Raw genomic sequence first — 23,256 nt, 5'->3', positions numbered from 1 at the left:
TAGCCAAGGCGTGAGAATTCGCTCTTCTACGGGATAGAGGACTCACTGGCCGGCGAGACTAGTGCTCAGGCTGAGGATCTAATCCATAATCTGTGCCGCCCCGCCGTGGTGGCTAAGTTACCCGGCTGCTGACCCGCAGGTTGCGGGTTTAAATCTCGGCTGCGGTGGCTGCATTTCCGATGGAAGAGGAAATGTTGTAGGCCCGTGTGCTCAGATTTGTGTGCACGTTAAAGAACCCCAGGTGGTCGAAATTTCCGGAGCCCTCCGCTACGGCGTCTCTCATAACCGTATGGTGGTTTTGGGACGTTAAACCCCCCATATCAATCAATCAATCAATCAATCAATCAATCAATCAATCAATCAATCAATCAATCATCTTTTGTGCCGCACGAAACTTGGGCTCACTTCTGTGAACATAGTGCGTGCCCCTACAATAGGGCCATACAATGCCAATAAAACCCGACCAGAAGTAGTCAGGTTTGCTTCCTTTAAAACGCGTCAGCAGGTCTTGATGAAAGCGTATAACTTAAGCGAGACTGCATACGGCATATCTGAAGATTATTCACGCACAGTTCGTGAAAGACGCTTTGGGCATTCGGAAAAAATAAAAGGAAGGAAGGCGAGAAATCCGTTTTGCTACCCTATATCTGGATGATAAGCGATATCGGATTGACAGCACTACAGGTGACGTAATTCAAATGTGACCACTGTAGCAATCTTCTGTGACGCATCAGCTAAGGCTACTCATTGGCAATTGCAGAAGTCTTAAATATAAGGTTGATGACTTTCACCCTCTGCTAAGTTCTGTTCAGCCTGCAGTAGTATTAGGCCTTGAATCATGGCTCGATGCCACTATCCTTGACAGAGAATTGTTCCCCGTTGGTTATCACTGTTTTAGGTGGATTCGTGAATCCAGGGGTGGTGGTGCATTTATTTTTGTACGATCAGACTTGCCTTGTGTTTGAGTCGATTGTGCTTTGGAATGTGAATCTGTATTTTGCAAGTTGCGGGCTCATAACGGTCAATGCTTTTTCATTAGTTCTTATTATCGACCACCTGGTGCCTCTTGTCAGCAGTTTGCTCAATTGACTACTTGTTGAGACTGTTCGGTGTGATTACAATATACTGGGACGTGATTTTAACCTTCCCGGCTTCGATTGGGGGTCAAGTAATTGTCTTGCAGGTGGCACAACAGGTGGTTTATACAAAGCCTTCTTTGAATTTATGCACGAATACAGTCTGCATCAGTTGGCTAGAGATCCTTCGCCTAATGATGACACTGGTAGCGTGCTTGATTTGTTACTTTGTGATGCACCGAACATTATTTTAGACATATGTGCTTTGCCCGGCATAAGTGATCATAAGGTTATTGTAGCGGACGCTACATTTCGAAATGTGTATCAAAAAAACGCCCCTAGAACAGTGTATACATATAACAGGGCTAACTACGTTGCACTAAATCTAGCTCTTGGATCTTAATTTCCTACTTTTGACACATTGGCAGCTGAATTAAACCGGAAAAAGTTATGGGGAGTACTTAAAAAGAAGCCTTTTGAACTGCGTGATAAATTTGTTCCTGTTCGAATGTACTCTTCCAAAAGTTCAAAAGATAAACCGTGGTTTAACAGGCCACTCCGTTCTTTATGAAGAAAAATCTGAAGAATCTATTGGCTTAGCAAGACTAAAAAAGTGGATAGTCACTACATACATTTAGCAGAGTTAAAACGTAGTTTTAGAAAGCTCGCTGGATCAGCCAAACATACATACTTCGCTAACTTAGGCCAGGGGCTGGTAGACGATCCGAGGGAATTTGGAAGTACGTTAAAAGAAACTGTAAAGAGGAGAATTCTCTTCCAAAATTGCACTGGTCCGACATAATTATTTCGATGATCCAAGTAGGGTCGAAATTTTTGTCAATTACTTTTCATCGGTATTTCGGTCTGATTTTTCAGATGCTTGGCAGTTGCAATTGTTGATTTTACTGTCCAAGTCGACAAAATGTTTTTAGAGGTTGCGTTTAGTGCGATGGGAGTCGAAAGATTATTGCAAGGCTTGAAACACACGAAAGCGAGTGGACTGGATGATATCCCGGCATTGCTTCTTATTAACTGTTCTGGCACTCTGCGTCTATATTTTTGTCGTTTATTTCAAAATTCCTTACAGCATGGCATTGATCCTTGGGACTGGAAGTTGGCCCCCGTGGTACCCATTCATAAAAGTGGACAGAGAGACAGAGTTGAGAGTTATGGGCCCGTATCGTTAACTAGTATTGTATGTAAAGTTATAGAACATGTGATTTATAACATCATCCTGTCTGACCTCATTGCCCATAACCTTCTTCATCCTAGTTAGCATGGGTTCCGGCAGGGATTTTCTTGTACGACGCAATTGATAGAGTTTACTCATGACCTTGCCTCGGCTGTCAACAGGCAGCAAAGTGTTGACTGTATATTTCTGGATTTCATAAAAGCTTTTGACGTCGTTACGCATAGTCTCTTGATCGCTAAACTTCGATATTACAAATTGGACGATAGGGTTATTGCTTCGATAGATGAGTATCTTCTCTCAAGGCAAATGTCTGCGGCTCTGAACGGTTGTTCCTCTACATTTATTGCTGGGTCCTCTAGTGCACCACATGGATCAGTCTCAGGTACGCTTTTCTTTTTGTTGTTCATAAGTGTCATCACTTTTGGTGTCACATCCTCATTTTAAAATGTTTGCAGATGACTGTATAGTATATGGGGTCATCAATAGCGACCTTAACAAACAAGCACTGCAAAACGATTTATATCTAATTGCCACATGATTTGATAACTGGTAAATGTTATTGAATGTGAAAGAAAGCATCTACGTCACCTTTACCAGGAAACTCTCGCACTGCATAAATCATTACATGATCAATAACGCTAATCTTCAACATGTCATGGAATATAAATAGCTAGGCGTATTTTTTACTGCTGGTTTGAGGTGGAATAAGTTTTCTGATACGTAACTTCAGTAGTTTACCACAAAAACTTACAGGACAGCTCTATTTTACACACGTCCGCAATATACTGGAGTATGCGTGCGTCTGCTGGAACCCATATATTAGGAACTCACAGATAAACTTGAAAAAAGTGCAAAATAGAGCAATTTGATTTGTCCTAGGAAATTACGACAGGATGCTTAGTGTGACAGAGAGCAGAAAGCATTAAATTGGGATCTTCTTCAAAACCATCGTCGAAACCTCAGATTAAAATTATTTCATAGAATATATCATAGGAGAACAGGGTTCATCTGGCAATTGTATTTTCAACCACCCAACTATGTTTCTCAAAGACGTGATCATCACTTAAAAATACGCGAGATTCTTTTTGGGGGTGAAGCTTTTCGCTACTTTTTCTATGTCCGCACTATAAGGGAATGGAACACTCTGCCACCGGAAATAGCCTGTATTGACTCAAGTGATGATTTTTTTCATGCTTTATGAATGTTTTTATGTGTTTGACTATATTTACTGTACCCTGCTTGCTGTAATGCCTTGTGGCAATATATATATATATATATATATATATATATATATATATATATATATATATATATATATATATATATATATATATATATATATATATATATGAAAAAAAGAAGACACACGTCGAAAAACGGAAAGGTTTCTTTACGTTTCGGCCGTGGGACCGGCCTTCGTCAGAATAATTCTCTTCCTGCAAGCTGCAAGCTGCGTTGATGGCAGAACTGATTATTCTGACGAAGGCCGGTCCCACGGCCGAAACGTAAAGAAACCTTTCCGTTTTTCGACGTGTGTCTTCTTTTTTTCATACTATTTACCGGCGTCCAAGAATTTATTCCCTGCAATTATATATATATATATATATATATATATATATATATATATATATATATATATATATATATATATATATATATTGTAGCGAAGCCTCCGAACTATGAAATGGGTTGAAATCTTGCGTACCTTCTAGTGGGGCTACCCAACAAGGACGCCGCTCGCGCTGGGAGCCCGTGCTTTGCTGTGACTGTCGCCATTGCATATTCTCGCTCGTTGCCGGCTAATAAACGCCTTAACAATTTGGTGGAGAGTGCTGCGATTCCTGTCTATGCCTTTGGAGCTACGATCACGTACCCTGCCATCTACTATGTACCAAGACGCTTCTCAGCAAACGCCTCCTCCAATGCCACCCCCTTGTCCCGGTGTCCCCAGAATCCGCGATCCACCCATCTTCACTGGCGCTGATGGCACTGACGTGGAGGACTGGCTCGCCATTTACGACCGCGTGAGCGTCCCCAACAAATGGGACGAGGACGGCAAGCTGACAAACTTGGTGTTTTACCTTGCCGGTGTCGCCAGTTTGTGGTACAACAACCACGCGTCCGATTTTGCCACCTGGTCCGATTTCAAGACCGCAATCGTCAACGTCTTCGGCCGCCCTGCTGTTCGCAAGCTGCAAGCCGAGCAGCGCTTGCGTGAACGTGCTCAGGAGGCTGGTGAGTCATTCACCAGCTATATCGAAGATGTCCTGGACCTATGCAACAAATCCAATCACACCATGTCCGAGTCTGACAAGATCCGAAACATCATGAAAGGCATCGACGATGATGCCTTCACGATGCTGCTCGCCAAAAACCCCGGCACGGTGGCTGAGGTCATCACACTGTGCCAGAGCTACGAGGAGCTCCGCCGGCAGCGTTCGATGACCCGACGCTCCCCACCACGAGCTGCAACGCTTGCTGGCTTGGAGGCCAGTTGTGACCAAGTGGCGTTGATGGCAGAACTGAAGTCCTTTATCAGCGAGGAAATCGCGCGTCAGTTCTCCCTCCTGCCCTTTTCCCACCAACCTGCTGTTCAACAATCGGCTACTACCCTTCTCCCTCCCATCCGCCGAGCGATTGAACAGGAAATAGCGGAGGTAATGCCTGCTTACCACCCCCAACAGCCTCCGGCTCCTGCGTCCCTGAGTTACGCGCAAGTGGTCGCCAGGCCACCCCAAGTCGTTCAAGCACCCGCCCCTCTGACCTACGCTGAAGCTGCTGCACGACCTCCGTCCGTTGCAGCGGGTATGCCCGCTACGTATGTTGACGTAACCCCTCAGCCTCAGCTTCAGTCCACCATGCAGCCACCGTTCCGTCCATCAGCCCTTGCGACATGGGTGAGACCTACCCCGGTGAACAGATGGCGCACACCCGACAACCGGCCCATCTGCTTTGCCTGCGGTTACGCCGGTCACGTGGCCCGTTATTGCCATCGCGTACAGCCGGTTCCAATTTCTTCACCTGTTGCTGGCCAACTCAGCCGTCCTTATCGCGAAGAACCGCCGTCTATGCCCCCTCGATCTCGCCCAGGTCCGTCTCGAAGATCACCGTCTCCACGACGCCGTTCCCTGTCTCCCATGCGGCCAAGTGCGGCATCTCATGAGCGGGAAAACTAGTCGTCGCAGTCCCTGAGGCAAGGACTGCGACGCTATCGCAATGTGAAAGCCCTCAGAGCAGCCCCTCGAATGTCATTGACGTGCTTGTGGACGGTGTTTGTGCATCGGCTCTTATTGACACTGGAGCTGCCGTATCAGTTATGGACGAAAAACTCTGCCGCTTACTTCGAAAAGTGACGACGCCACTTTCTGGGTTATCCCTTCGTACTGCGAGTTTGCACCGGATTTATCCTACAGCAGGGTGCACAGCTCGCGTTGTCATCCAGGACGTTCTGTATGTCGCCCAGTTCATCGTCATTCAGGCATGCTCTCATGACGTCATCCTGGGATGGGACTTTCTCTCCCGCCATGACGCCGTCATCCATTGTGCCGCTGCCGAAATTGAGCTCTCACCCTTCTCGCATTTGACGCCAGAAGACAGTCCCCCGACACTGAGCAAGATTATAACGAGAGACGATACAACAGTGCCTCCAAACTCGACGACGGCTGTGTCTGTCTACTGCGCTGGTCTCTCCGACACCATTGGACTTGTTTCGCCATCTGACCGCGCTTGCAGCAGGAAAGGGTTGCTAGTACCTTTCGCGACCGTGCAGATCAACCAGGGCAACACTGCTATTTTTGTAACCAACCCGTTCCCGTACGCTGTTACCTTGCTTCGAGGGGAATGTCTCGGCAGAGTGGAACCAGTCGACGACGCACAAGTCCTGGACGTACCCGATGACACGCGCGCTCCCAGGTGGTGTACCATCAATGCTGTTTCCACTTCTGATTCGTCGTCTGCTGATGTATTTGGCCCCTCCATCGCTGACAACCTTACGGCCGTACAGCGTTCCCAACTTCTGGACCTGTTACAAGAATATCGTTCTTCTTTCGATGTCGGGCGAAGTTCTCTCGGTCGCACGTCCGTTGTTACGCATCGCATCGACACTGGTGACCATCCACCTTTACGGCAACGTCCATATCGCGTGTCGCCTGCTGAACGTCGAGTAATTAATGATCAGGTTGACGATATGCTCCGACGCGACGTTATTCGGCCCTCCGACAGTCCATGGGCGTCTCCTGTTGTTCTTGTTGCGAAGAAAGACGGTTCTGTGCGGTTCTGTGTAGACTACAGACGGCTCAATAAGATCACTCGCAAGGATGTTTATCCACTGCCACGCATCGATGACGCGATTGACAGCCTTCATGGAGCCGATTTTTTTTCTTCTCTCGATCTGCGCTCGGGGTACTGGCAAGTACCCATGGCTGACGACGCTCGACCAAAGACCGCCTTCGTCACGCCAGACGGCTTGTAAGAGTTTAACGTCATGCCGTTTGGTCTATGTAATGCACCTGCGACCTTTGAGCGCATGATGGACACCATTCTGCGCAACTTGAAATGGTACACGTGCTTGTGTTACCTCGACGATGTCATTGTCTTTGCTCCGGATTTCTCCACGCATCTCCAACGTCTGAAAGAAGTTTTCGCACGTGTGAGCAATGCCGGCTTACAACTAAATCTGAAAAAGTGCCACTTTGCAGCACGGCAACTCACCATACTGGGGTACGTCGTGTCCAAAGATGGCATTCTTCCTGATCCTGCCAAGCTTCAGGCCGTGGCCGAATTCCCCAAACCTGCATCTGTCAAAGAACTGCGTAGTTTCTTGGGCCTGTGCTCATACTTCCGACGCTTCATACGAAATTTCGCCACGATCATATCACCGCTGACGAAGCTCCTTGGAAGCAACGGGCCCTTCAATTCGTGGTCATCCGAGTGCGACGACGCGTTCGCGAAGCTCCGCCATTTGTTGACGTCGCCTCCCATTCTACGCCACTACGACCCTACAGCCCCAACGGAGGTGCACACGGACGCCAGCGGAGTAGGCCTCGGCGCTGTCCTGGCGCAGCGAAAACCCGGATTCCCTGAATATGTTGTAGCATATGCAAGCCGTACGCTCACGAGAGCCGAGAAAAACTACACCGTCACGGAGAAAGAGTGCCTGGCGATCGTCTGGGCTCTTACAAAGTTTCGACCTTATTTGTATGGTCGCCCATTCGATGTCGTCACCGACCATCATGCACTATGCTGGCTTTCATCATTGAAGGATCCCTCAGGCCGTCTCGCCCGTTGGGCTCTTCGCTTACAAGACTACGATATCCGCGTGCTGTACCGCAACGGACGCCAGCATGCTGACGCCGACGCCCTCTCGCGCTCCCCTCTGCCTGAAGGTGATGTGCTCTGCTCAGTATCCTCGGCTGCTGTTTCTGCCATTGATGTTGACATCATCGCTACCGAACAGCGAAAGGATAATTGGATCGGCCCGCTCATCGACATGCTCTCTGACCCATCCGCAACGCCATCCACGCGTGCATTGCGTCGTCAAGCTCGCCATTTCGCCATTCGTGACGGCCTCCTACACCGACGCAATTACGACGCCGACGGCCGGCAGTGGTTACTCGTGATACCCCGCAGTCTGCGGTCAGAGATATGTGAATCATTCCATTCTGATCCGCAATGCGCGCACTCTGGGGTATTCAAAACCTACCATCGCATTCGACAACGCTACTTCTGGCGCGGGATGTACCGCTATGTGCAGCAGTTCGTTCGCTCTTGCCTCACTTGCCAACGCCGTAAACCGTCAGCCCACATGTCGCACGCCAGTCTACAACCGTTACCTTGCCCTGACCGTCCCTTTGGGCGCGTAGGTATCGATTTGTATGGACCACTTCCTCTGACGTCGGCTGGTAACCGCTGGGCCATCGTTGCCGTTGACCATTTAACGCGATACGCCGAAACCGCCGCTCTCCCTGCGGCTGCTGCGGGCGATGTTGCGTCCTTCCTGTTGCATCGATTTATACTGCGCCACGGACCACCCCAAGAGCTTCTCAGCGATCGAGGCCGTGTCTTCTTGTCGGAAGTCGTCGAAGCCATTCTTACGGAGTGCCATTCTGTCCACCGCAAAACTACTGCTTACCACCCACAGACGAATGGCCTCACCGAACGCTTTAACCGCACCCTCGGCGACATGCTTTCTATGTACGTCGCTGCCAACCACACTAATTGGGATAATATACTGCCCTTCGTCACCTACGCCTACAACACCGCCCCTCAGAGCACGACTGGTTTTTCACCTTTCTACTTGCTGTACGGAAGGCACCCGTCGCACACCATGGACACGATACTCCCGTACACGCCGGATCCATCTGAGTGTACACCTATTTCCGAGACAGCCAGGCTTGCTGAAGAGTGTCGCGAGCTTGCCAAGACTTTTACGACGCAAGATCAAGAGCGGCAGAAGAGTATCCGTGATGGCTCCACCAATTCTGAGCCCATGTTCCTTCCTGGTGCGCTTGTATGGCTCTCGACCCCAACCTCTGCCGCTGGCCCCTCTTCCAAACTACGTCCCAAATACGAAGGCCCCTACCGTGTTATCGAGTGCACCTCACCCGTCAACTATCTGATCGAACCCGTTGAACAATCTTCGGACATGCGCCGCCGTGGGCGAGACATCGTCAACGTGGAGCGCCTGAAGGCTTATTATGACCCGCTAATAATAACAAGCTGTTAGGTCGCCAGGCGGCTCCCTCTTCGACCCCGGGGTAATTGTAGCGAAGCCTCCGAACTATGAAATGGGTCGAAATCTTGCGTACCTTCTAGTGGGGCTACCCAACAAGGACGCCGCTCGCGCTGGGAGCCCGTGCTTTGCTGTGACTGTCGCCATTGCATATTCTCGCTCGTTGCCGGCTAATAAACGCCTTAACAATATATATATATATCCAACGGTCGAAATCGTTGGTAATAAAATTAAGACAACCGCAAATTAAGACAACCGCTGCGTTGGGTTTCTTCTCTTCCTATATATATAAATAAATAAATATATATATATATATATATATATATATATATATATATATATATATATATATATATATATATATATATATATATATATATATATATATACTCAACTCTTGAAGCACCCAAGCTCTCCCTTGCTTCACTCCGCGCATTAGATGGCGCACCTTCTTATCCTCGGCCATGTTGGAATCCACACGCTTGAACAGACGGACCATGTCCTCGATGTACATAGCAGCACTCTCGTTTGTGAGTTGGTTCCTCAATTGAAGAGCAGCCTCCGCCTTTTCTTTGCGGTCTGTGTTGGTGAACGTAGCCACCGCTTGTCGTCGAAATACCTCCCAGGTAGAGAAAAGTTTTGATGGTTCTGAAACCGTGTCTTTGCAAAGTCTTCCAGGGCGAAGTATACGTGACGGAGCTTTTCTCTTGCGTCCCATTCATTCAAGCTCTCCACTCTCTCGAACATGTCCAAACAATCTTCCAGGTCTTCGTACGAGTCACCGTGGAATACAGGCGGCTGGTACGTATGGCTGATGAACATTTGTGCCGGTGTTACCTGGCTAGTCATAGAGGTGGCGTCCATCATTCGAATTTCCTTTGGTGTGAAGCGAAGAAAGCTAAACTCAGGTGAGTCACTTCAAAGACGGCGGCTTGCGCTCTGGTGTACAAAGTCACTTCCACGGGGTTGACTCGCTGGTCGTCGGGGCTACGCTGTCTTGAGCTCGCGGGACTTCGATTCATACTCCGCACTTCCACCAGAAATGTAGCGATGCTGAGACAGACTCTGGAACAGCGGGATTGGTGGTACAATGAGAATCTAAACTGCGCATCTGCACAGGTATTCTCTGGAGGCGTGCGAAACAATGTTGAAGCCCTGTGAGAGCTCATTAGATCAGTTACTAGAGAACTGAGCACACTGAAAATGCCCCAGACTACAGCTGCACTATCTGTTACCGACTTAGTTCGAGACGAACTGAGGCAGGTCATACGACAGTCAGAGCATGAGCTGCAGCCGGTTTGACCTATCCGAACATACTGTGAAGTCCTCAGACAACCCACGGTACACAGCAATGCAGCAGTTGCGATGACGGCGATTCTTCTCCCACCTGCAGCACGCAGCGCGCCTTGTACACGGGAACCAATGGCTACCTATCTGCCCCTAGGAGCACGTAGCATACACCGCTATGTGGAGCATAGGCCCCGGAAAAGTGATGTCTGGCGTGATCACGAGCGCAGACCTCTGTGTTTTCATTGTGGCCAAGCGGGTAATCTCTATAGAATCTGCCCTTACCGACAGGCTGGATTAAGAGGCTTTCCGTCGTGTGCACCGTGCCACCGAAACGGCAAACGACCAGCGGAGATTGAGGAGTACTTGTCCACGCGCCAGAAATTACCACCTTTACGCCAACATCGGTCATGGTCACCATCGCCTATGCGCCACCGGTCACCCAGCCCACGTCCACCTTCAATGCAGCCTGGTCATCGTTTTCCAAGTCCACTCCCAGAAAACTGAAACAAGTGACTAGTGGAAGTGAGGCCGCTGATAACGTCAGTTACGAGGATCCTCCAATATGGTTTGAGGGTGATGACGGTGTCTTTCCGGTAAATAGGTGCAGCAACAAAAGCATTACTTAAAATTTTCGGTTGAGAATAAAAGGGTGAGAGCTGAATGCCTTAGCCGACACTGGTGCTGATTATTCGGTGATAAGTTACAAGATGGCGATGAAGCTAAACAAAGTTGTGACACAGTGGAGTGGATCGCAGATACGCACGGCAGGCGGTGACATTATTACGCCCCTTGGCAGATGCATTGCAAACTTGAAATACGGGGCTTCATTTACGTTGCCGATTTCAATGTGCTACCAGAATGTTCAAGAGAACTCATTATAGGAACAGATTTTTCCGAGATAATGGCGCCGTAATTAACCTGCATAGGCCCAGCGTGTCGTTTTCGACTGAACGAGCTATGCCTGTGGAGGAATCTGAGGAACGACGCCTGCCTGCTCTACGTGTTGTTCATAATGACCTAACTGTGCCGAAACGCTGCAGTATAATGGTGCTCGCAGAGAATGGCGCCTTGTACAGCCACGAAGGCATAGCGGATACAAATGTAGGGGTGTTTATGAACAAAGGTGTCTGCGTAGCTTGGGGTCTTGTTCACTTGACGAATGGCCGTGCAGATATCCTACTCACAAATTGCTCTAATGAAGTTCAACACATCACTCAAGGCATGGCTATCGCCTATTTACACGACTACTGCGTGGCGACCGAACTATGCAGCTAAACGACGTCAACCACTCGACCAGTGACTTGCAACATCGACACATCCGTGACCGTCAACCAGAGCCTTCCAAACAGTCAAAATAAACAGATATATGCCTTGGTAAAATAATTCTCTGATAGCTTCTCAACCGCCTCGAAGGTCCAACGCACGTCAATTACATTACACAGAATTCTAATGCAAGACGCCACGAGGCCTATATGCCAGCATCCATATCGAGTATCACAAAGAGAACGGGAAATTATCAAGAAGCAAGTGGAGGAGATGCTTTCGGATGATGTCATCCAGCCTTAGAATAGTCCATGGGCGTCCTCCGTAGTGCTCGTTAAGAGGAAAGATAACACACTTAGATTCTGTGTCGACTACCGAAAACTGAACAGTGTAACTAAACGAGATCTCTACCCCTTGCCACGTATCGACGATACACTAGATCAACTGCGATCCGCGAAGTTTTCGTCATCCTTGAATCTGAAAAGCGGATATTGGCAAAAAGAGGTCGACGAGCGGGACTGTGAAAAAACGGCAATCGTAACACCAGATGACTTCTACGAATTCAAAGCACATCCATTCGGACTCTGTTCTGCACCAGCGACGTTCCAGCGAATGATGGACACTGTCCTCACGGGATGGAAATAACAGTCATGCCTAGTAGGTTTGGATGGCGTGCTGGTGTTCTCTTCACTGTTTGAACACAAAAAGTAAATTTATGGTGTTGAAAAGTGCTCAGAGGTCATTATCTGCTTTTCCCCTAATACAACTTCGTATTCATTCCATTTCTGCTTGTTCTTATGTCGTCTTTTTTGGCATACATTTTGACCCATGCCTTACCTTTCGCAGTCACTTTAACCATCTTAAGCAGAAGACGGCGTTTCGTATCCGCGCATTAATCAAAGCTCGCCCTTTCTTTTCCCGAGAAGCTCTACTGGCACTGTATTTTGCGTTCATTCATAGTCATATTACTTATGGTTTAGTCTCATCGGGCAACACTTATGCTTGTCGTTTATCACCAATAAAGCACATTCAAAACCAGCCAATCCGCATTGTCACTTCTAGTTCTTCGCAATCGAACACCTACACATTACTACGCTCTTATAATATCTTGCCAATAAAGTTTTTGTTCTGGTTAAATCTTGTGACCTTATTCCACAAACTGCTGTATAATCAACTCGCATTCTCATTTATTACATCTGATCTTTTGCAGAATAATAATGTGACCAGGTTTGCGGCTGATAAAAATTTCCTGTTACCCCGTACTCATACTAATTATGGGCAAAAAACTTCCGCTTTCAGTGTGATATCCTTTTGGAATGCGTCACCTTCTAGCAATAAGCGTTGCACTTCAATTCCTTTGTTCAAAAAGTCCGTCAAAAATTATTTTCTCAAATAATCTTATTTGTGATAGTTTACCTGTCTGACTCGTTTGTTCTTCGTTTTTTTATACCATGTTGCGTGTTTTGGCTTGATTTGTGATATAAAAGTGCATTTTGATGTCCGTGTAATATAAGGATTTTCTGTTGCTCTGTATAAATTTTACCGTCGATTTGTATCGACAAACCGAGGGTCCCACTCAAGTCTCTGGCCTGGGATCCTCGTCTGTATATCTTAGATTTTGTACCTTGTTTTTAAAAAGAATAAAACTTGAAACTTGAAACATCTAGACCGACTACGCACAGTATTGTAAACTATCCGGTCAGCAAACTTGACAATCAAACCCAAAAGACGTCACTTCGGCTTCGAAGAGCTGCGATTCCTTGGACATGTCATCAGTTCTGACGGCGTTCGTCCGGATTCCGAAAAGACAGCCGCTAGTAAGAGGTTCCCTACAGCCAGAGACAAAAAGTCAGTGCATCAATTTTTAGGTTTATGTGCCTACTATAGGTGATTTAGGGGAAACTTTTCAACGATTGCGGAACCTCCTACAGAAATAACAAAAGACGACGTGCCCTTTACATGAGAACACGAACAACAGGAAGCTTTTGAAGAGTTAAGAAAAGGGCTACAGAGTTCACCAATACTTGCACATGTTGGTGAGACAGCTGACACTGAATTCCATACCAATGCCAGCAATGTTGGCCTCGGCGCCATCCTGGTCCAGTTGAAAAATGGCCAAGAGAAAGTGTGCCAGCCGCAAACTCTCAAAAATCGAGGCAAACTACTCTGCTACTGAAAAAGAGTGCCTTGCAGTCATCTGGGCAATAAACAAGTTTGACCCTACCTTTACGGTAGACCATTAAGAGCTGTCAGTGACCACCATGCTCTATTCTGGCTGGCAAATCTCAAGGACCGTCAGGTCGACTAGCAAAATGGAGCCTTAGGCTGCAGGAGTATGACATTGCTGTTGTATACAAATCTGGAAGAAACCACAGTGATGCCGACTGCTTGTCATTCTTCCCCATCGATTCAAGTGTATCTGACGAGGAAGACCTCCCGTTTCTAGGCATTTTCAATGCATCCAAAATCGCTTAACAATAACGACATGACCCAGATTTGCTGGCGCTTATACAACACCTGCAAGGTCCCAATGTTCAAGTCCCTCGCATAGTTTACAGAGGGCTCCGCATGTTCTGCCTTCGAGGAAGTGTTCTTTACAGGAGGAACTTCGAACCTAATGGCAAAACGTTTTTACTAGTCGTACCCACAGCAATGCGAGAAGAAATTCTGCATGCCTGTCACGATGAGCTAACATCTGCACACATGGGTGTGAGCCGAACACTCGCCAGGATTCGCCTAAAGTACTATTGGCCTAAGTTGCTCGCCTCAGTGCAGCGCTACGTGAAAACTTGTCGTCAATGCCAACGACACAAAACTCCACCCGTAAAAGCAGCCGCCCTTCTCCAGCCAATAGACCCTCTGGATACCCCATTCCAACAAGTCGGCATGGACTTCCTAGGACTTTCCCCGACATCGTCTGCAGGCAAGAAATGTATAGTCGCAGTGACAGACTATCTGACCCATTATGCTGAGACTGACTCTCTGTACAGTGTGACAGCTGCCTAAGTCGCCAAGTTCTTTGCGAAACACATGGTGCGCAGACATGGTGCTCCCATCGTCGTTATTACAGATCGGGGCACCGCATTTACTACAGACCTAATATAATGCTTGATACGCATGAAAAATACCGATCACAGAAGAACAACGCTGTATCATTCTCAGTCAAATGGCTTAACCAAACGCCTCAACAGAACTCTGACCGACATGCTATCAATGTATGCTGATGTTGCACATAAGCAGTGGGAATAAATATTACTCTATATAACATTCGCATATAATACAGTCATTCAAAAAACAATCAAAGTTGCTCTTTTGAACTAGTATTCGGCCGAAGAGTGACCATCCCACTGGATGGCATGTTACCACTACGGAACGAAAGCAGCTATCCACCTGACTTAGATGACCTCTTGCAAAGAGCCGAGGAAGCACGCCAAAGGGCAAGATACCGAATACGCTGCCAACAGAGCGTCGATTCTAGTCGGTACAACAAGCGACACAGTGACGCAATTTATCAGCCCAGTGACAAAGTGTGGATATGTATCCTAGTGTGCCACCACGGACTCTCTAAAAAGCTTCTTTCCCGAAACTTCGGCCCTTATGACTTACTCCACCGTATCAGCGACGTCACTTATGAAGCCAGATCTTCTGGACACGAGAACTCAAGACACCGCAACACCACGGAAGTGGTACAGGTAGTCCGCATAAAACCCTATCATGACAGATCGTCGCAAAACGAGTGAGAGTGCGCATGTATCTTTTCACTGTCTCAATGATCGGGACGATGTGTCTGAGGAGGGTGATAATGCCACGACAAGTTGGCCACGTTCAAGTAGCCCACCGCAATCATCGTGGTACGAGCACCAGGCCAGACCCGGCTGGCATGCGCCATGAGCTCGTGCGCTCGGGCTACGAGGAAGAGGGAGAGAGAGCGAGAATAAACATTTAATATTAAGAAATGCACACTGAGCCTTCTTTGGGGGGGGCCCTCAGTCCAGGGCTCCATTGCCTTGCGCGACCCTGCGAGCCCGCTAGACCAGCTGCTGCTGTTCCTGCCGGCGTAAGCTGAGCAGTGCAGACTCCCAAGAGGAAGGGGTGGGATTGGGAATGGGAGGAACTCCCTGTGGGGCAGAGCATTTCCACGTGGAGTGGTACACCGTCGGTACGGATTCACAAAAGGGGTAGTAGGAGGGGTAGAGAGTTGAATGAAAGCGATTTAGCATATAAAGGCAAGGAAATGAATTGGTCTGTAGTTGCCGCCAAGCAACGGCATCTGCTCTGTTAAGTGAAGGATGAGGGGGAGGATACGTATAACGGCTCTGTCGGTAGTACTCCAGCGTAGCATTGTAGTTTAGTGGTTCTGTCGATGACTCGTCTGATTGAACAGCTCTTCCGATGGAGCCCGGCTGGTCAGCTCTCGGGCAACCACATGAACGCGTTCATTACCATGGAGAGAGGCGTGTCCAGGAGTCCAGACGATACGCACAGGACGTAATGGGGACGGTGAGACAGAAGAGAGGATATTGTGTGTATGTGCAGCCACAAGTCCTTGAGCGAAATCATGGCAAGCAGCTTGTGAATCTGTTACAATAGTGACAGGGGAGTCATGTGACAGTGTCGTAGCATGAACAATTGCCAGAGTGAGAGCTCCCTCCTCTGCCAGACCACGATCTGTAGTGCGAAGTGTGGCAGACGCCACAAGGGCGTATTTGTCATCTATCACGGCTAAACACATGGCTGACTTCTCTGGGTAGCGTGCTGCATCAGTGTAAAGTACTTGTAAGTCTGAGGTACCATCACCGAAGACGCGTGTCATAGCCTGAACTCGGGCACGTCGACGACTGGCGGGGCGGGAGGGATTCATATTGCGTGGAATCGGAGGCACTTTGATCAGTGCGCCGACAGTAGAAGCAAGTTTATGTCGCGGTACTTGTGCGGGTTTTGGGGGAATCGTGTAGCCAAGAAGAGACAGGATGGCGCAGCCCTGACGGGTCTGCCTGAGCCGTTGGAGCTGACTGTTGTGCTGGGCCTCGATGAGTTAGGTTACGGTGTTGTGGACTCCTAATTGAAGGAGGCGTTGTGTAGATGCGTGTGGAGGCAAGCCGATAGCCGCTTTCACAGCTGTCCGTAGAATGATGTCCAACTTTTTGATTTGAGCTAACGTGAGATTGTGAAAGAGAAGATGATAGGTGAGCCGACTAACTATGAGTGCTTGTACCAAACGGAGGACATCCTTTTCACATAGGCCTCTCCTGCGATTGGTGATGCGTTGGGTCGTGTGTGTAATTTGAGTTATCTGCTGAGCAAGAAGGTGTGTAGTGTGCAAGGCCTTGCCATCGGACTGAAGGTAGATGCGAATTCGTGGTACCAGAGGGATAGGATGGCCATCAAGAAACAGCGAAATGTCAGGAGAATCGGCGGTTTTGCGGCGCCGCTTGTACACCAATAGTAAAACCGACTTATCCACTGACCACGTAAGGCTGCCGGCACCAGCATAGTCTTGTACCACAGACACAGCTTCCTGTAGGGCGTCCTGAATGTTTCCGTCTGATCCTTTGGTTGCCCAAGTTGTAATGTCCTCTGCATAGATGGCATGGTGGATGTTGGGAACCTGTTGTAATAGGGAAGGGAGTTTAGCCATTGCCACGTTGAACAAAGTGGGCGAGAGAACCGAGCCCTGTGATGTTCCTCTGCCTGCGAGACGAATGACGTCTGAACGGAGGTCTCCAATCCCAATAGCGGCCATGCGGTCAGAAAGAAAGGACCTGACGTAATTGTAGATACGTGAGCCACACCGAGATGAAGCGAGATTGTCAACAATAAGGTCGAGGGAGACGTTGTCAAAAGCACCTTTAAGATCCAGGGCCAGAATCGCTCGGACCTGGTTTGAAGTGGGGCTATCCAACACGTCCTCCTTAAGCTGTAATAATACGTCCTGTGTAGAGATACCAGGACAGTAGCCGAATAGTGTATCAGGAAAAAAGTGATTGTCTTCAAGGAATGGCTGTAGTCGAGAGAGGACAACGCGTTCAAAGAGTTTAGCTACACATAAAATTAAGGACACAGGGCGAAGATTCTGGAGGGATAGTGGCTTGCCAGGCTTCTGCGTGTCGCCACTCCTGTGGTAGCGTGCCGTTTTTCCAATGTTCGTTGTAAAAAGCGGTTAAATATTCGATGGACTGGTCATCTAAATTACGCAGAAGCGTGTACGTAATCCCGTCTGTACCGGGTGCTGTGTTGCGCTTAATGCTTTGCAAAGCTGCCCTAACCTCTGCTTCCGTAATGTCCTCATCTAGAGGCGTATCGTGTACGTGTGGATAATCACGGTAGGTGGGACGGGGGCCCGTGGATACATAGTGTTGCTTTAAGGTGTGGAGCAGAGTGGTATCGTCGAGCCCTGATTTGTGGAGAATAGTGCAGATTGCGTTAGCAGTGCGTGATTTTGTCTGCGTGGGATTTAAAACAGCACGGAGTACACGCCACGTTCAAGGTGTACTTAGTGAGGCGTTGAGTCGATCACAGAAGTTATGCCAATTGTTGCTAGTGAGGATGTTCGCATAGTCATGTGCCTCAGTAGCTAGTTGGGCGATTCGGAGACAAAGTTTTCGGTTATGTTTCTGTCGCCACCACCGCCGTGTCAAACCTCTGTGGGCATCCCAGAGATGTAGCAGATGCCGGTCCACATCCGGAGTTTCTGTCGTCACAGCGATGAGTTTGGTAGCTTTTTGAAAATCGGATTGAAGTTGTAATATCGAAGCCTCTAGGGAAGTAAAGTCCTGATGGGTAGTTCTACGATTACGCCTAAATGCATCCCAAATAGTTAGTTTTATGATGCGCTCTGGGGCACGCGTGGCTACTACTTGAAGCTCTGTAGTTAGTATATGGTGATCACTGCCTAGATTCACCATGAGGTTGCACCAGGAATGATGACTAACGCCCTTGACTATCGTGAGGTCGGGGCATGTGTCCCTGCTGACACTATTACCTAGGCGAGTGGGTTGATCAGGTTCTGTCAGCAGGGTCATGCGATGAATCGCGAGAACCTGTGCGACTTGTCGGCCTTTAGGCGTTTTTGTTGCGTAGCCCCAAGCCGGATGGGGGGCATAAAAATCTCCTACAATAACTATTTGTTTACCCAACTTGCATAGTTGTGCAAATTGATGACCGAAGTCATCGTTCCTGGCGTTAGGTGCACTGTAAACGTTAAGCACGTACAGGCTGCTACTGGAACGAGAGCACGGGACTAATTCGAGAAGTACGTGTGAGATGTAGGTGCTTTGAAGGATGTGTTCTATGACAGTGACATGCTTAGAAACTAAAGTAGCTGCGCGATGTGGTGTATTGTTCGTTACGTCCGTGTATGTGGTGTAATCCGGAAGCGTAGGGGTACATTGTACTTCTTGTAACGCTATGACATCAGGAGTAATCCGCTGCGTCGCCATGAATCGCATTAGAGCTCCGCGTTTCCTACGATACCCCCTGCAATTCCACTGCCACACACGTAGGAGTTGAGGGGTGTCACGCGTTGACCTACGGTTTCTCGCCATGATCATGCAATAGCGGGGCCTCGGTAGTACACGGAAGCATTTCAGACTGTGCTAAATCTTGGTGGAGGGTGGTGGGAAGCGGGACTGCAGCAGCTGCGGCTGTTGAGACGGTTTTTCGGGACGGTGATAGGAAACGGTAGGGGCGTATGTAAGGATGCGGTCGCTGTTTTTCACGTGTCGGAGACGTGGTGCGTTTTGGTGCAGATGGCGAAATATTAAGTTGGCCAAGTGCAGCCGATATCTGCTGTTTAACAGCCGTTACGATCTGCTGGACAGCAGGTTGCAGGGCCTGCTGGATCAATTGTTGAAGTGGAGCTGTTAGTTCTGCCATAATGTTATCCTTCATTTTCTGCAATTCTACCTGCATCATAGCTGCGAATTTGTTCCTAAAGAAGTAGCCATTTCTTTCAACGCCTCTCGTGTGCAATAGTCGGATCGTGCCGTAGTTGACGACATGTCAGGGTGAATCTGAGTGTCTACTGAGATGGGTTGTGGTAGTCTAGGTGGCGTTGGTAGTGGTGTTCTTTCCTGCGTTGATGTTTGTGTGAGAGACTGGGACTGGTGTGGAGAGGGAGGAAGAGGAGGGAACTGCCCTGCCCAGCTTACCGTTTGTGCTTTCTTGTAGGAACCGCTTTGCTGGCCATGATGATGCGTAGTCCCGTCCGTGTGCCAGCCTTGAGATCCCGGTTGGCCAGCGAAACCGCTCCGCGATGACGAGTTTCCTCGCTTGGGCCCCGACTTATCCCTGGAATGGCTCCTTCACCTGGCGGCACTCCTGGACGCACTGCTCTGCCGTCCGGGGCTGGGAGATGGTGACTGGGCCTTCTTGGTGGGAGTAGCTGACCGGGGTGGTTTGCGTCGGTTGACTGGTGGCAAAAACCGCTTTGGGCATGGTTTGACAGCCGTCGGGTGGTCGCCACCACAAAGCATGCAAAAAGGGTGGCACTCGTGGTTGTTGGGTGATAGTGAATCCCCGCACACTCGACATTTCGGTGTGTCAGGAAGCTGTGAGCACACATCCTCGCGGTGTCCTGTTTCGTTGCCCTTTCTACAGTGAGGAATAGTCCGTTTGTTGAGGTAGCAGCGAAGAGTCTGTCCATACGTCTTGACGAAGACTCGCTTGCCACAAAATGTGAGCACCATTGCTCCGGAGTTGCCGAGGCGTCTGCACGTAAGGACCTCGTAGCCCGGTACTTCGACTTCTGTCAGGAATTCATCTGGTGTGATTTTATGGCCTATTTCGTTGACCACCCCGTTGCACGAATTATCAGGCGCAATACTATAAGAGGTGATGTCGTAGGTTGCTGCGTGGACTGTAATTTTGGTGATTTGTCCAAGTGCCGTGGCGATGTGTTCAGATGAGGTGCTTATTGTTAGCACATTTTGATCTTCGTCCGCTCGAAGCTTGTTATCAGGCTTCTCACTGCGTATATTTGCTGCATGAACTACGGCGAGAAGTAACGTCTTGGGGCTAAACTTGCTCAGATTTAATACACCATGGGGACGGATTGCTAGCTGGTAGTCCTCGGCAGGGAGCGGTGGGAGTCTTGGTAGACGCGTCTTAGGCCGGCTCTGGCGTAGAGCGGGCTCAGACGGCGTGCTGGGCAGCTGTTGAGTCGGTACGGTATGGGGTTGCAGCTGTCGGCGTTTGTTTGCTCTCTTGGTAACAGTGATCCATGGATGTGCGTTGTGCTCATTGCTCACCTGCGTATCAGCGTCTTGACTGGTCTGCGTATCCATCATGTGGTCCGTGGAGCGGGAGGGCAAAGAGTGCCTCTCGTCGGCTGCGACACTCCCAGATACGCTCGCCATCTGCTGTAGAGCGGGGTGGCGTTCTCTCCAAGCCGCGTCTCCAGCTTGTTAGGGTTAGCGAGGTGGACCTCTTCAAGAACTTTCAAAAGCGTTAAGACGTTTAAAAGCGCACTCACAGGTTGAAGTCCTGTATAGGCTTGACAGTGGTGATGCTAGGAACAAGTTCCTATCATTGCAACAGGTCGCCAGGAAGAAATTCTTCTTGAAAATGAACCTGAGCCGGAGCCGATGTGGTTCGCGTCCGTCGCATGCTCTCCAAACGCCAGGAAGAGGAAGACAGTTGGATCTGTGCAACTCGACTACTCGGACTTCGACGACCATAGTCATTAGACTTGTGAGTACAAGTTCGCCCTCATAAAGGCGCTTGTTTTTTAAGCCTGTATGCCTCAGCATCGCTACAATATATATATATATATATATATATATATATATATATATATATATATATATATATATATATATATATATATATTTATTTATATATATATATATATATATATATATATATATATATATATATATATATATATATATATATATATATATATATATATATATATATATATATATATATATCAAAAATGCAAGCGGGGGTCGCCACAAGCAGGCACGTGAGAAATCACGCTTCCCGGTCGTGGTGAGTCTTAATATACCACGGCGTTTTGTGATACGTTCATTTACAAAAACACAACACAATACACCACGACTCATTATAGCACACTTGACTGGAATCTTTCAAAGTGGCAGCTAGGTCGTATCACTGCTACTTCCAAGGAATTATCATTTTACTAAGGCGTCTGTGTGTTTGCTTGCAATATTCTCAAGAAAGAAATAAACACGGTAACCTTTGCAGCGATTGTCTTCTCGGTGTCGTAGCCGACCCATGTCTTCCCGCTGTGTGCGTAGAAGCCGATGGCTGGCTCGATGTACTTCACCTCGGTCCACTGTCGCTTGCAGATCTGAGAGAAGATAACATTTTTTACATCAATCTACAGCAAAAAGATCCCGTCAAGACTTGAGCTCTCAGTGAAGACTGCGAAGAAGTCTAAGGCAAATTTTCTTCTCCCACAAACCTACTGTGTGACTGTTATTTTTGAGTCTTGCTTTAAAGGGGTCAAGAAAAAGTCGCTTTACAACGACAAAGCGGCATCATCGGCAGCCACATGCGCTAACTATATCATAAGTTCGAGTGGACCTGCATTGATGATTTGCATATCGAGGGACACCTAATTCGACGGCATCTTCAAGCGCGCGCAAGAGGGGCTCGTCAGCGTCTGGCATATGCAATCCGCATCCCACATAACGCTGCTTAAAATGACGTCAGATGCGGAGTTCAGGTTAGCGCCGCTTGCGTATGGTAAAGACGCTGATGGGTATCCCAATCGTACGTACTAGCAAGTACCGAAGAGTTTCGCGTTCTTCGATAGGCGATGCATTCCTTGTGCAGACGTCACCTACTAAGTGCGTGTTGATGCCAGTGGTTTCACATTGTTGTTGGAGAGCGAGCGTTCCAAGACCCTTTAAATTTTCCACTTCCAACTTTCTATGAACGTTTTTTTACGGAGACGAGAATTTACTCCTTTCTGGGCCGTTGCACTAAAGTACGAAAGCCGACGTAAGAGCCTCGGCAGGGTGATTTTGGGGGGCAATGCGTGCCCTAACAACTGCCCAGAGAGTAATGGCGGCACCCAGAGAGCCTTGAGTGAAAGGGTCTATCGGTGGCCCACCAAGACCTCGTTGTACTAACTTTCCCGTAATGTTATGTGCCCTTTTCTACTAAAAATATTGCCTTTCAGAATTTTAGAATACGGTATAATTTGAGTGTTCGGAATAACATTGTCGGTGCATTCCTTCACTGCATCGACGCTCCGTCTGAGAAAACTGCGAGCCACTCTCCCCTCCATGCAGCTTTGGAAGGCAAGTCAGAAATACCATCTCACCAACAGGTCCCGTTACTAACATGGCGCCTACAATGGTGACAACGGCGGTGTTATTAGGAGCAATAAAAGAAACTAAATATCCGAATAGATATTAAGAAATGGAAGCAAAGAGAAATACCATACTAACCGAATACTTGATCACCTCGTGAAACGTTTTCATGTCGTGCGACGCACTCGTCAGCACACCTACCTGTCTTGTCCATCGAGTCACCTGCTTTTCTCCCTTCACCACGTTAGCCTGCCCACCACTTGGAACAAATGTTTTTGTACCTATGTACTGTCACGTAAGTAGCACCAACACCAACTAGCCGACCCACCTGAAGGCAATACCGTCTCATATGTTCTACCGTTTCCTTCTCCGCAAGCATATAGGCTCTCATTTCCCATGGGGAGATAAGACATTGCTTAC

General features: G+C 48.2%; 1 protein-coding gene across 1 annotated transcript in view; it reads right to left on the bottom strand.

Annotated features, from left to right (window-relative positions):
• LOC119181262 (acidic mammalian chitinase-like) overlaps positions 1-23,256 on the bottom strand; it is a 62,299-nt gene that overhangs the window by 3,414 nt on the left and 35,629 nt on the right. The window contains exon 11 of the mRNA XM_075874734.1: positions 21,753-21,866. Within this exon, the coding sequence (XP_075730849.1) occupies positions 21,753-21,866 (114 nt within the window). The remainder of the gene's footprint in view (positions 1-21,752; positions 21,867-23,256) is intronic.

Source organism: Rhipicephalus microplus, chromosome 10, assembly GCF_043290135.1.
Source record: "Rhipicephalus microplus isolate Deutch F79 chromosome 10, USDA_Rmic, whole genome shotgun sequence".
NCBI lineage: Eukaryota > Metazoa > Arthropoda > Arachnida > Ixodida > Ixodidae > Rhipicephalus > Rhipicephalus microplus.
This window is presented reverse-complemented; position numbering and strand designations above follow the sequence as displayed.